Consider the following 15,498-nt stretch of genomic DNA (forward strand, 5'->3'; position numbering starts at 1 on the left):
ATTCACGCAAAAACTCAATAATTGTGAAGAGAGAGCATGCAATCGAAATGATTTTCCAATTTTCCAATTTTTGTTCGAAAAATAATTCTCAAGATCTAATTGCAACTCAAAAAAGCATTTATTTAATTTGGTATAAGAGTAGTCTTTATTTTTTAGATTGCAAGTATTAGTTTGATATTTTGATGAAACTTGTTCATCGAATGGTATAATTGATTACAAAAATGAAATTCAAGATTGAAACATTTTTTAATTCTTATTTCTTATCCCAATTTGTGCAAATTTATGGAACTAATATGGAGTACATTTTTTGCAGACATGGAATATTCGTCTGTATACCTCCACAATTGGTTCAACACAAGATTGGTGTTTTTCTATCTAAAAAAAGACCAAAAAAAGGGATTGGTGTTTTTAATTATTGTAAATTGCTGCATAAAAACGAAATTGTAAGAGATTATGTGTCACTTTGTAATGCTCTTAACAAAAAAATCCACAAAAAGAAAAGGGCAATGCATTAGTAAAACTTAATTTACAACTACAAAATGAAGGACTTGTTTCTGATTCCTACCCACCTTTTGCAAGAAACATGAGCTAGTATCGATCAAAATTGCTCAGCGATACACAAACTCAAAAATAAATTAAAAAAAAAAGAAAAAAAGAAAAAAAGTCTGACATATTAGGGTATGATTGGTGTATGACGAAGCTAATGGCAATATAGCTTGATCAAAGAATCTGCACCGGCGGTGAACAGCCAAGGTTGTCTCGGATGGAACTTACAATCCATAACTCCTGCAAATCTCACAAATTCAACCAGTACTCGCGTGCAAAACATCCTAATCGCAGTAAAAAAAATCCACAGAAAACCGCAAGTTACCTCTTCCATCAAAACTGGAATGCCCTCGGAGGATCTCCAGGGGAACTATCAGCGGGTTCTGATTCAGATCCGAATAAACCATTCCATGGAAAACGTATGTGGTGCAATCATCCGAGCTTGACGCAAATAAAGGGTAAGACCGATGGTAGGCAACACTGGTGATATCCTTACCGTGGCACCTGCAAATTTGGAAAGGCGCGATGAGCAGACAAACCAGACAAGAATACGGACCCACTTTTCTTTTTAGGTTATTTACAAAGAGCAGATGAAATAAAATAACTCAAGCTTCCAAAATGATATAATGGTCAAAAACCAGGCTCCAAGAGGAGTTCTTATGTAAATAGACCATAGATAATTGGAGCAGGAGCAGGACTATGAGAAAGAATCAGTGACCCTAAGATGCATATGATAAGGACTGCATAGTAAGGAGTGAGGAATGTTGGAATTGTGTTAAAAATGAAAGTGGGGATTTGTTAGTCAAAGAAGGGCAGCTCAACATTCCAACTTTGCTACCAACAATTTCAACAATCTGCAACTTAACTATTCATTTGGAGGCTTGATCTTTGCCTATAAATTGAGCATGCATAGCAGTCTGAAAGAGTATCCCCAACACAACCAAAGCATCAATCACTACCTTTAGTCTTGTGATTACTTCTAGTTTGTATTAGTTCCCCATCCAAACTTGGTAGAAGCAAGAAATAAGAATAAAACTAGACACAATTTAACAACACACGAATTTAACGTGGAAACTCCAAATCCGGAGAAAAAACCACGACACACTTAAAAATTACTATATGATAAATTTCTACAATCACACAGTATTTCTCACCCTCTCGACTCACAACCGTTACACTCTTACAAGCCTTTGAAAACCTCTCACCCCTCTAAAACAAAGAGTAAGGAATTTCAAACTAGAAGTAATCACAAGACTAAAGGTAGTGATTGATGCTTTGGTTGTGTTGGGGATACTCTTTCAGGCTGCTATGCATGCTCAATTTATAGACAATGGTGTTTTTTCTTTCATTTTTAACAAGGTGGAGATTGTTGTTGGAGGTGCGGAAAACCCGGCCATACGAAGCGAAACTGTCCAGGTGGAGCTTGTCAAGGTGGAGCGGATTCGGCAGAAAGCTCCGAACAATCAGCTAACATCGTGTTTGATGATGTCCTTTGAGGACATGAATATCCTTATGGCATGTCCAATGGCCATGATAGAGGATGTGACGATGTTAGTTGGACCACATGTGCATGGTTTTTGGCATGGATGCAGGTGTGTGGTGAAAAGTATGTCGATGGCTGATGACTTCTAAAAGGGCCAAAAGCTAGAAGGTTGCACCAAAAATTTCAGCAATGTGTGTGGTGAAAAGTATGTCGATGGCTGATGACTTCTAGGAGGGCCAAAAGCTATAAAGTTGCACCAAAAATTTCAGCAAGGTTTTTTCGACATGTGCCGAAGTAAAATTCTTAGAATGATTTATTCTAAGTGTTCTACTTATTTGGTGGAGTAGGTTTATTCTCTTTTGAGGATGATGGTTCTTTGTGATAAGAATCATAATTGTCGGTGAAGACAATGGTGTTTTTTATTTCATTTTTAACAAGGTGGAGATTGTTGGAATTGTGTTAAAAATGAAAGTGGAGATTTGTTAGTCAAAGAAGGGCAGCTCAACATTCCAACTTTGCTACCAACAATTTCAACAATCTGCAACTTAACTATTCATTTGGAGGCTTGATCTTTGCCTATAAATTGAGCATGCATAGCAGCCTGAAAGAGTATCCCCAACACAACCAAAGCATCAATCACTACCTTTAGTCTTGTGATTACTTCTAGTTTGAAATTCCTTACTCTTTGTTTTAGAGGGGTGAGAGGTTTTCAAAGGCTTGTAAGAGTGTAGCGGTTGTGAGTCGAGAGGGTGAGAAATACTGTGTGATTGTAGAAATTTATCATATAGTAATTTTTCAGTGTGTCGTGGTTTTTTTCTCCGGATTTGGAGTTTCCACGTTAAATTCTTGTGTTGTTAAATTGTGTCTAGTTTTATTCTTATTTCTTGCTTCTACCAAGTTTGGATGGGGAACTAATTTCCCAACAATTGGTATCAGAGCCTGGTTGAGGTCTCTTGATATTCCAAGTATGCTCTGTGGTTGCAGCATTGTCTGATCTTCCACATCAGAAAGGATTTCTTGAGAAAGATCCGGGCGGGGTGTCTCTTGCGAGACGGCTGTTCATTTTGGTGGAGAAGCGGTACGTCAAGTCAACTTCAAGTCCAAATGAAGTTCGACGTGGAGAAATTCGATGGAATAATAAATTTTGGCTTGTGGCAAGTGCAAGTCAAGGATGTGCTGATACAATCTGGGTTACACAAGGCCCTGAAAGGAAGTCCGGGTGCAGTCAAAAAGCCCGGTGCAGATGATGACGCAAAGTCCAGTATGAGTGATGAAGATTGGGAGGATCTGGATCTGAAGGCGGCAAGCACAATTCGTCTCTGCTTGGCCAAGAATGTACATGGGATTTCGAGTGCGAAGGAGCTTTGGGAAAAGCTGGAAGCTCTGTACCAAGCAAAAGGCATCTCGAATCGATTGTATTTGAAGGAACAATTTCATACCTTACGGATGGATGAAGGTGTGAAGATTTCAGATCACTTGAGTATTCTCAATGGCATTATCTCTGAACTGGAGAGTATTGGAGCAAAAATTGAAGATGATGATAAGGCGTTGAGACTCATCTTGTCTCTTCCACGTTCCTATGAACACATGAAGCCAATATTAGTTTATGGAAAGGAAACTCTGGTCTTTGCTGAAGTCACGGGCAAACTTCTTTTGGAAGAAAGAAGGCTGATGAGTGAAGGACGTACTTCATCGGAAAATTCAGCAATGGTGGCCTTTAGCAGAGGGAGAAAGAAAGACTCCAAGGGCGTTGTTTGTTGGAGGTGCGGAAAACCCGGCCATACGAAGCGAAACTGTCCAGGTGGAGCTTGTCAAGGTGGAGCGGATTCGGCAGAAAGCTCCGAACAATCAGCTAACATCGTGTTTGATGATGTCCTTTGAGGACATGAATATCCTTATGGCATGTCCAATGGCCATGATAGAGGATGTGACGATGTTAGTTGGACCACATGTGCATGGTTTTTGGCATGGATGCAGGTGTGTGGTGAAAAGTATGTCGATGGCTGATGACTTCTAAAAGGGCCAAAAGCTAGAAGGTTGCACCAAAAATTTCAGCAATGTGTGTGGTGAAAAGTATGTCGATGGCTGATGACTTCTAGGAGGGCCAAAAGCTATAAAGTTGCACCAAAAATTTCAGCAAGGTTTTTTCGACATGTGCCGAAGTAAAATTCTTAGAATGATTTATTCTAAGTGTTCTACTTATTTGGTGGAGTAGGTTTATTCTCTTTTGAGGATGATGGTTCTTTGTGATAAGAATCATAATTGTCGGTGAAGACAATGGTGTTTTTTATTTCATTTTTAACAAGGTGGAGATTGTTGGAATTGTGTTAAAAATGAAAGTGGAGATTTGTTAGTCAAAGAAGGGCAGCTCAACATTCCAACTTTGCTACCAACAATTTCAACAATCTGCAACTTAACTATTCATTTGGAGGCTTGATCTTTGCCTATAAATTGAGCATGCATAGCAGCCTGAAAGAGTATCCCCAACACAACCAAAGCATCAATCACTACCTTTAGTCTTGTGATTACTTCTAGTTTGAAATTCCTTACTCTTTGTTTTAGAGGGGTGAGAGGTTTTCAAAGGCTTGTAAGAGTGTAGCGGTTGTGAGTCGAGAGGGTGAGAAATACTGTGTGATTGTAGAAATTTATCATATAGTAATTTTTCAGTGTGTCGTGGTTTTTTCTCCGGATTTGGAGTTTCCACGTTAAATTCTTGTGTTGTTAAATTGTGTCTAGTTTTATTCTTATTTCTTGCTTCTACCAAGTTTGGATGGGGAACTAATTTCCCAACAATTGGTATCAGAGCCTGGTTGAGGTCTCTTGATATTCCAAGTATGCTCTGTGGTTGCAGCATTGTCTGATCTTCCACATCAGAAAGGATTTCTTGAGAAAGATCCGGGCGGGGTGTCTCTTGCGAGACGGCTGTTCATTTTGGTGGAGAAGCGGTACGTCAAGTCAACTTCAAGTCCAAATGAAGTTCGACGTGGAGAAATTCGATGGAATAATAAATTTTGGCTTGTGGCAAGTGCAAGTCAAGGATGTGCTGATACAATCTAGGTTACACAAGGCCCTGAAAGGAAGTCCGGGTGCAGTCAAAAAGCCCGGTGCAGATGATGACGCAAAATCCAGTATGAGTGATGAAGATTGGGAGGATCTGGATCTGAAGGCGGCAAGCACAATTCGTCTCTGCTTGGCCAAGAATGTACATGGGATTTCGAGTGCGAAGGAGCTTTGGGAAAAGCTGGAAGCTCTGTACCAAGCAAAAGGCATCTCGAATCGATTGTATTTGAAGGAACAATTTCATACCTTACGGATGGATGAAGGTGTGAAGATTTCAGATCACTTGAGTATTCTCAATGGCATTATCTCTGAACTGGAGAGTATTGGAGCAAAAATTGAAGATGATGATAAGGCGTTGAGACTCATCTTGTCTCTTCCACGTTCCTATGAACACATGAAGCCAATATTAGTTTATGGGAAGGAAACTCTGGTCTTTGCTGAAGTCACGGGCAAACTTCTTTTGGAAGAAAGAAGGCTGATGAGTGAAGGACGTACTTCATCGGAAAATTCAGCAATGGTGGCCTTTAGCAGAGGGAGAAAGAAAGACTCCAAGGGCGTTGTTTGTTGGAGGTGCGGAAAACCCGGCCATACGAAGCGAAACTGTCCAGGTGGAGCTTGTCAAGGTGGAGCGGATTCGGCAGAAAGCTCCGAACAATCAGCTAACATCGTGTTTGATGATGTCCTTTGAGGACATGAATATCCTTATGGCATGTCCAATGGCCATGATAGAGGATGTGACGATGTTAGTTGGACCACATGTGCATGGTTTTTGGCATGGATGCAGGTGTGTGGTGACAAGTATGTCGATGGCTGATGACTTCTAAAAGGGCCAAAAGCTAGAAGGTTGCACCAAAAATTTCAGCAATGTGTGTGGTGAAAAGTATGTCGATGGCTGATGACTTCTAGGAGGGCCAAAAGCTATAAGGTTGCACCAAAAATTTCAGCAAGGTTTTTTCGACATGTGCCGAAGTAAAATTCTTAGAATGATTTATTCTAAGTGTTCTACTTATTTGGTGGAGTAGGTTTATTCTCTTTTGAGGATGATGGTTCTTTGTGATAAGAATCATAATTGTCGGTGAAGACAATGGTGTTTTTTCTTTCATTTTTAACAAGGTGGAGATTGTTGGAATTGTGTTAAAAATGAAAGTGGAGATTTGTTAGTCAAAGAATGACAGCTCAACATTCCAACTTTGCTACCAACAATTTCAACAATCTGCAACTTAACTATTCATTTGGAGGCTTGATCTTTGCCTATAAATTGAGCATGCATAGCAGCCTGAAAGAGTATCCCCAACACAACCAAAGCATCAATCACTACCTTTAGTCTTGTGATTACTTCTAGTTTGAAATTCCTTACTCTTTGTTTTAGAGGGGTGAGAGGTTTTCAAAGGCTTGTAAGAGTGTAACGGTTGTGAGTCGAGAGGGTGAGAAATACTGTGTGATTGTAGAAATTTATCATATAGTAATTTTTAAGTGTGTCGTGGTTTTTTCTCCGGATTTGGAGTTTCCACGTTAAATTCGTGTGTTGTTAAATTGTGTCTAGTTTTATTCTTATTTCTTGCTTCTACCAAGTTTGGATGGGGAACTAATACAAACTAGAAGTAATCACAAGACTAAAGGTAGTGATTGATGCTTTGGTTGTGTTGGGGATACTCTTTCAGACTGCTATGCATGCTCAATTTATAGGCAAAGATCAAGCCTCCAAATGAATAGTTAAGTTGCAGATTGTTGAAATTGTTGGTAGCAAAGTTGGAATGTTGAGCTGCCCTTCTTTGACTAACAAATCCCCACTTTCATTTTTAACACAATTCCAACAATCTCCACCTTGTTAAAAATGAAAGAAAAAACACCATTGTCTTCACCGACAATTATGATTTTTATCACAAAGAACCATCATCCTTAAAAGAGAATAAACCTACTCCACCAAATAAGTAAAATTCTTAGAATGGTTTATTCTAAGTGTTCTACTTATTTGGTGGAGTAGGTTTATTCTCTTTTGAGGATGATGGTTCTTTGTGATAAGAATCATAATTGTCGGTGAAGACAATGGTGTTTTTTCTTTCATTTTTAACAAGGTGGAGATTGTTGGAATTGTGTTAAAAATGAAAGTGGAGATTTGTTAGTCAAAGAATGACAGCTCAACATTCCAACTTTGCTACCAACAATTTCAACAATCTGCAACTTAACTATTCATTTGGAGGCTTGATCTTTGCCTATAAATTGAGCATGCATAGCAGCCTGAAAGAGTATCCCCAACACAACCAAAGCATCAATCACTACCTTTAGTCTTGTGATTACTTCTAGTTTGAAATCCCTTACTCTTTGTTTTAGAGGGGTGAGAGGTTTTCAAAGGCTTGTAAGAGTGTAACGGTTGTGAGTCGAGAGGGTGAGAAATACTGTGTGATTGTAGAAATTTATCATATAGTAATTTTTAAGTGTGTCGTGGTTTTTTCTCCGGATTTGGAGTTTCCACGTTAAATTCGTGTGTTGTTAAATTGTGTCTAGTTTTATTCTTATTTCTTGCTTCTACCAAGTTTGGATGGGGAACTAATTCAAACTAGAAGTAATCACAAGACTAAAGGTAGTGATTGATGCTTTGGTTGTGTTGGGGATACTCTTTCAGACTGCTATGCATGCTCAATTTATAGGCAAAGATCAAGCCTCCAAATGAATAGTTAAGTTGCAGATTGTTGAAATTGTTGGTAGCAAAGTTGGAATGTTGAGCTGCCCTTCCTTGACTAACAAATCCCCACTTTCATTTTTAACACAATTCCAACAATCTCCACCTTGTTAAAAATGAAAGAAAAAACACCATTGTCTTCACCGACAATTATGATTCTTATCACAAAGAACCATCATCCTCAAAAGAGAATAAACCTACTCCACCAAATAAGTAGAACACTTAGAATAAACCATTCTAAGAATTTTACTTATTTGGTGGAGTAGGTTTATTCTCTTTTAAGGATGATGGTTCTTTGTGATAAGAATCATAATTGTCGGTGAAGACAATGGTGTTTTTTCTTTCATTTTTAACAAGGTGGAGATTGTTGGAATTGTGTTAAAAATGAAAGTGGGGATTTGTTAGTCAAAGAAGGGCAGCTCAACATTCCAACTTTGATACCAACAATTTCAACAATCTGCAACTTAACTATTCATTTGGAGGCTTGATCTTTGCCTATAAATTGAGCATGCATAGCAGCCTGAAAGAGTATCCCCAACACAACCAAAGCATCAATCACTACCTTTAGTCTTGTGATTACTTCTAGTTTGAAATTCCTTACTCTTTGTTTTAAAGGGGTGAGAGGTTTTCAAAGGCTTGTAAGAGTGTAGCGGTTGTGAGTCGAGAGGGTGAGAAATACTGTGTGATTGTAGAAATTTATCATATAGTAATTTTCACCCTCTCGACTCACAACCGCTACACTCTTACAAGCCTTTGAAAACCTCCCACCCCTCTACAACAAAGAGTAAGGAATTTCAAACTAGAAGTAATCACAAGACTAAAGGTAGTGATTGATGCTTTGGTTGTGTTGGGGATACTCTTTCAGGCTGCTATGCATGCTCAATTTATAGGCAAAGATCAAGCCTCCAAATGAATAGTTAAGTTGCAGATTGTTGAAATTGTTGGTAGCAAAGTTGGAATGTTGAGCTGCCCTTCTTTGACTAACAAATCCCCACTTTCATTTTTAACACAATTCCAACAATCTCCACCTTGTTAAAAATGAAAGAAAAAACACCATTGTCTTCACCGACAATTATGATTCTTATCACAAAGAACCATCATCCTCAAAAGAGAATAAACCTACTCCACCAAATAAGTAGAACACTTAGAATAAACCATTCTAAGAATTTTACTTCGACACATGTCGAAAAAACCCATCTGAAATTTTTGGTGCAACCTTCTAGCTTTTGGCCCTCCTAGAAGTCATCAGCCATCGACATACTTTTCACCACACACATTGCTGAAATTTTTGGTGCAACCTTCTAGCTTTTGGCCCTTTTAGAAGTCATCGGCCATCGACATACTTTTCACCACACACCTGCATCCATGCCAAAAACCATGCACATGTGATCCAACTAACATCGTCACATCCTCTATCATGGCCATTGGACATGCCATAAGGATATTCATGTCCTCAAAGGACATCATCAAACACGATGTTAGTTGATTGTTCGGAGCTTTCTGCCGAATCCGCTCCACCTTGACAAGCTCCACCTTGACAGTTTCGCTTCGTATGGCCGGGTTTTCCGCACCTCCAACAAACAACGCCCTTGGAGTCTTTCTTTCTCCCTCTGCTAAAGGCCACCATTGCTGAATTTTCCGATGAAGTACGTCCTTCACTCATCAGCCTTCTTTCTTCCAAAAGAAGTTTGCCCGTGACTTCAGCAAAGACCAGAGTTTCCTTCCCATAAACTAATATTGGCTTCATGTGTTCATAGGAACGTGGAAGAGACAAGATGAGTCTCAACGCCTTATCCTCATCTTCAATTTTTGCTCCAATACTCTCCAGTTCAGAGATAATGTCATTGAGAATACTCAAGTGATCTGAAATCTTCACACCTTCATCCATCCGTAAGGTATGAAATTGTTCCTTCAAATACAATCGATTCGAGATGCCTTTTGCTTGGTACAGAGCTTCCAGCTTTTCCCAAAGCTCCTTCGCACTCGAAATCCCATGTACATTTGCAAGTACATTCTTGGCCAAGCAGAGACGAATTGTGCTTGCCGCCTTCAGATCCAGATCCTCCCAATCTTCATCACTCATACTGGACTTTGCGTCATCATCTGCACCGGGCTTTTTGACTGCACCCGGACTTCCTTTCAGGGCCTTGTGTAACCCAGATTGTATCAGCACATCCTTGACTTGCACTTGCCACAAGCCAAAATTTATTATTCCATCGAATTTCTCCATCATGGCAATAATTAGTTTTAAAAAAAGGTTTTAAGCAGACTCATATCAACAACATTTGAACCATCATGGCACTCAGACACTTTCTTATTGATACTTATAAATTACCAATTCATACCTAAGGACTTTATAAGGTTTGGATGAAAGATCCATGTCAAACCAACACATCTTTCCATCTTTGCTTCCAACAATGGCATTATCACCTGCATTAATAAGGGATCAGACATCTATAGTTTAGGCGCCAATAATAATTTGCATGCGTGCTTTTCAGTGTGAACGAACACGTGCTAGGGGAAGGGGAGGGGGGTGAGAGAGAAAAACATACCACCAGGGTGGATAGCTATGGATGAAATTTCACGGACACCAGGTTCAAGTTTTTTGACAAGTTTTTGCTTCAATAGATCATAGACGCGGACATCATTTTTTGTTGTAGCAAAGAAAATGGAACGAGTGGGATGAAAAGCACTTGAAACATGAATTCCTTTTGTCTTGAATGGAATCCGTTGTGTAAGTTTTTTGGAGAGTTGGTGAACTAACACTGATCTTGATTGGCGTACATATAAGTTAAGGAATGGCCATCTGAGCAGGCATATAGCTACAATTACTAAATCAAGCCACCGCCTGTAACAGAGCAATGCTCCTCCAGAAGGATTCTAGCATACTAGTATGGACCAGCAAACTACATATACTTGCATATAATAAACTCTTCCAATGCACTCCAGTATATCAGTTACTAGTATTTGAGGCCTAATTTTAGAAAACAAAAACATAATGAAACAATTACTGCACATATGGCCAGGAAAAGGATATCAGATGGCATGAGAGTTGAAAGATAGTCTCCTTTACGATGCCATTCCACTTTACTAACAGTCTGCAATTCAGCAACATTAAGCCATTATCACGAAATAGAAAATGTTGAGAAAGGAAAGATTACAAAGCATCTTCAAATTCATGAAACGAATGCCAGTTGAGATGTGGAAACAATAAACCAAAAAAAATCACCTTAAAATGCTTCAGTCTGATTCCTCCATGTGTATCATCCTGAACCCAGTTGACAATGGATGCATTTGTATCTGAATAAAAAGTTCGTAGTGTGTGGCATAAGGTAAGGTGTATAAAGCATAATCAGTTTCCTCATCATACTTACCAGAGTCATCAGCCCCTGTCTTCGGTACAACATGGAGAAGATCATCGATCTTCTTCTGATGTTCATCACTTCCACACCTGGTGTGCAGAATGAACACATCTTGACCCCTGAAAATTTTGAGGAAATTATTGATATATACCAACATCAATTCCCAATGCAAGAAGCTAAGGCTCTAAGATATTTCTTACGCTGCTACAGCTAATAATGGAAGCTCAGGATTCCATTCAACCTCCTGAATAGGTTCACCTATATTCCAGATCTGGAGACACCTGCCAGTTTCAACTTCCCAAATGCGAACAGTTCCATCCTTTGAACCTTAATTAATGAAAGAATTCGATTAGAGCCCAGTTCTAAATATACATTTCAGACTTGAAGCGGATTAGAGATCGAACCAGAAGCAATCCATTGTCCAGTGGTCTCTGCAGAAATAGTCATCACTGGACCCTTATGGCCTCTGTACTCGAGATAACAAGTTGTTGGATACGGTTTAAGATTTCTAGGGCTTGGCAGCTTTGGTTTCAAAGACTCGGGATCAATATTAATCTGGAAAGTTGAGCAGGAAATAATTTGCTTTTAATCTCACATTAACCTTCAAATATTATTTTCAACACTAAATTTAGAATTCATCAAGCATGTAAGTAATACATACACGTTTTTTATATTTTCTTGGGCATAGATAGAGATCCAAACATCGATCAAATGTTTCTTGGACAGCTTTCTCATATGCAGGAACACTTCTCAGGGAAGTATATCTAAATTTCACATAGAAAGAAAATAATTAGAAATCATAGTACCAAGCGTCTGACACAAGTGAAGATCATCAATTGAGACATAGAACGGAAGAAAATTACTGTTTTGGTATAAATTTAGGTCTGTCCTCCTCAAACATGAGCTGGTAAGCATTAATTTCTTCTTGTGTCGGGATGTATTCTAAAGAGGGATTGTAAGACTCCTCATGACCTGAAAATATAGAAGAGCACAATCCATCCTTGAGATCATGACAAGTTGTAGAGAATTGAAAATATACTAGTTAATTAAGAATATCCAGTCACTTCAAAATTCAGATAGCTAACACACCTGGAAGCTTAGGTTTTGGTGCAGGAATATATGCCAATCCCTGCCTATCAGCAGAACTGGCTTCCCTGCCTATCAGCAGAACTGGCTTCACCCCACAAGTCATAAAATTTATGCTCTTCTTTGGGTTTGTCATCAAACTTAATCTGCCCATTCCTGATGGCCCGGACATACTTGACAACCTATAATTTTGAAAAGTCAAATACAGAAACAACAAAGTTTTGGAAGTGCACCCATAGCAGCCTTAAAATATGCACTTCATCCGTTTACTCAAATAAATGAGGCATTTCAGTGGTCATTTACCAAAACTAATCATGGCCAAAGATGACAAGACAAGATGATAATATGGAAAGCAACAAATCTCCACATGATCAGAAAGTAGAAATGGACATAGAACACAACCCTATTACATATGTCTGGTTTGTTTTCTAGAAAAAAACCTTCTCAATTCTTTCTCCAGAACCAAACCCAAAAAGTATCACGTTTTTCATGTTACTAACTGATCACAAACAAACATTGTTCTCAAAGCATCTTCTCCCAAACAGTTTTGTTAAAACATCAGGAGTAAGATTAAACCTCCTTATGAGTTTCTTCTAATTTCTTTTATAGGAAGCAAATTGACCAATGTTATTCTCAGTCTCACATGAGGTTAATCTTGTCAAAAGTTAAGATACATAGATAAAGGCAAAAGCTGAAAGATATGAACATTCAAGTAACTTTGTATATGACCCCATTCATTATCAAAATCGATCCACAACAAAGTAACAAGTAAACCACTTAAACTTTCCGAATACACTATAACATTGTTCAGCATATGATATCATATTTGATACGAGTAAAAGTAACAAGCATGCACCAATATACCTTTTTAGCATCCCACTTAGAGAGAATGAAACGTCTCTTTGGTTCTGGTGCATTTGAGAGTGGATGCTTAGCACCATCCCAAGTGAACCAATCAATATAAGACTGCAGGGCAAGAAAAAAGAATAATCAGGTTCCTCAATCAACAGAACATGATGCCAAATCTATAAAAGTGAGTGCAGTAACCGCATAAGTACAAATGAATAAATTAAACTATCAAAATGAGGATATTACGCACAGGATATGGATCGAAATCAGCATGAGGTGCCTTTGATTCCATCATTCTCCGGATGAGATTGATCTCTTCTTTTGTCAACTCCACTTCCTCATCATTGTACTCATCTATTATCTTACGCCTGAACACCAAGCAAAACACAAACTAATCACAACAAAACATCTTGCTATAAGTAAATATGCTTAGCAACATAACCAGGGGATATACTATGGGTAACTTGAATTAAAATAGAACACTGCTTTCAGATATGAACTCACCAACTCTTTGCATCATCAGTCCTTGCAAGAAAAGAATCGAGCTTGCTCGTTTTCTCTTTTTTCTTTATCTTCTTTCCAGATAAATCATATCCAATATGTTCCTCATCTTTGTACCATTTCAAAGGAACATTTCCAATAGTATTGCGAGGTGCAACCTGATTTGAACAAGAAAAACTCTAAGCAAGGCATTTCAAACAATTTGCAAGACTCTCGGACAATGTACTCATCAATCATCTAGTTGGGTTACACTGATGAAAAATTCAAGTATGCTCAATTGCCAAAAAAAATTAAGAATTCGAAAAGGAAAGAGTAGATCAATTTTGATTGGCAAGAACTTTGTAAAACAGGTAAACCCAAATAATGCTCTTACACCTTTAAAGTGGTGGAATGCCTTTTCCTTCCCTAACTATATAGGCAGATTATGTATACTTTTGTACTTTTGGGTACTTGGGGCTTTCGGGAATTTAGCAGATAGAAGAGGTGTTTGTGATAGTAAGTTGTAACAGGAACGTGTATATACCTCATCTTCAGATGAGTCACTCTCCTCAACAATTTCACGAGAATCATCACTCCTTCCACCGCTGTCTTCAACACCAAACTTATCATGTTCATCACCTTTGCTAACACTGCTATGGTTGTTATCTTCGACAGAGTCTTTATCATGGCAAGCACTAACTGAATTATCATCATCATCACTGGATTGAACAGCATCCTGTTACAGGAAAATCAGATTTATCTAATCTAAGTAAACAAAAGCAGGAACATGATGGGTAGCCTGATTTTCCGAAATTTAAGTATATACAAGAACAAATCTTCAAGCTGATGCAATGAACAAACGTAAGTTTTTCAGTACAGCACAAAAAGAAGGGAAAAAGTACAAAACAAATGAAAATGTCATCACACAAAAGAACGCCATCCTCTAGCGGCATAATTGATAGCCACAAAACTAACTATATATGGAACTTATGATAACCATGTCTCCTACACCAACTTGCACAAGATGGTCGCTTCTTGAAGTTTATTCATGTCAACTAGAAAGTATAGAGCCAAGAACAAAATGACCACAACAAGTTCAGCGAAGATACATGCGGGGCACAAGTGGAGATTGATTTAACCAGACATATCACTGCTTTTAAAAAAATAAAAATAAAAAATAAATAAACAGCAGGAGACAAAAGAAGAGGAGCAAAATTATCAGAAAAAATCCAAAAAGTGATAAGAAAGGTAAAACAGAAAGAAAGAGAAGGAGAAGATGGGTCTACATAGATCTCTTTTGCATTTCCTAATTAGTAAGTATCACTACTAGAAAAATGCTCATAGATGACGCCTAAAAAGCGTCATCTATGTACATCCACAAGTGTCAAGAATAGACATGTCATCTATACCCTCTCAATAAGATGACACTTAAGAAGCGTCATCTATGCGCTCATAGATGATGCTTTTACAGTAAAGATGACACTTAAGAAGCGTCATCTATGAACGTACAAATGACAAAAGTGTAATATTTATGATAAATACATGACGCTTGTTGTTTTAATAGATGACGCTTTATAAGTGTCATCTATAACAACTATACATGACGCGTTTTAACCGTCATGTATCCATACAATAGATGACATTGAATAAGCGTAATGTAAGATATAAATAGATGACGTTTTTATGTTTTAGATGACAGTTTTTCACCGTCATCTATTATTTTTGAAATATAATTTTTTTTTTTTGAATTTCCTGTTTTAAATTTTGAAATACAGTAAATTGTAACATTTAACACATAATTTAAATCCTCAATAACATATCCATAATTAATTATCCAACATTAACAATCTTACATCCATATTATATAATACAATATCCTACAAGTTTTGATTAATGTTTAAATCCATCCTAAACTAATACAAACAAAAAAAGTTCAAAATAGTAGCCGTTGG

General features: G+C 38.0%; 1 protein-coding gene across 1 annotated transcript; it reads right to left on the reverse strand.

The window, feature by feature from the left end:
• Positions 1-492: 492 nt before the first annotated feature.
• LOC130990073 (ribosome biogenesis protein BOP1 homolog) lies at positions 493-14,988 on the reverse strand. The gene is given in 18 exon segments (XM_057914273.1): positions 493-786; positions 872-1,050; positions 10,115-10,199; positions 10,322-10,549; positions 10,807-10,867; positions 10,999-11,069; positions 11,144-11,250; positions 11,332-11,458; positions 11,536-11,686; positions 11,793-11,895; positions 11,995-12,103; positions 12,221-12,284; positions 12,286-12,399; positions 13,082-13,183; positions 13,317-13,434; positions 13,571-13,725; positions 14,091-14,282; positions 14,956-14,988. Coding segments are annotated over 18 exon segments (2,085 nt in total). The 3' UTR covers positions 493-700.
• Positions 14,989-15,498: the final 510 nt, after the last annotated feature.

This window comes from Salvia miltiorrhiza, chromosome 6 (assembly GCF_028751815.1).
Source record: "Salvia miltiorrhiza cultivar Shanhuang (shh) chromosome 6, IMPLAD_Smil_shh, whole genome shotgun sequence".
Taxonomy (NCBI): Eukaryota; Viridiplantae; Streptophyta; class Magnoliopsida; order Lamiales; family Lamiaceae; genus Salvia; species Salvia miltiorrhiza.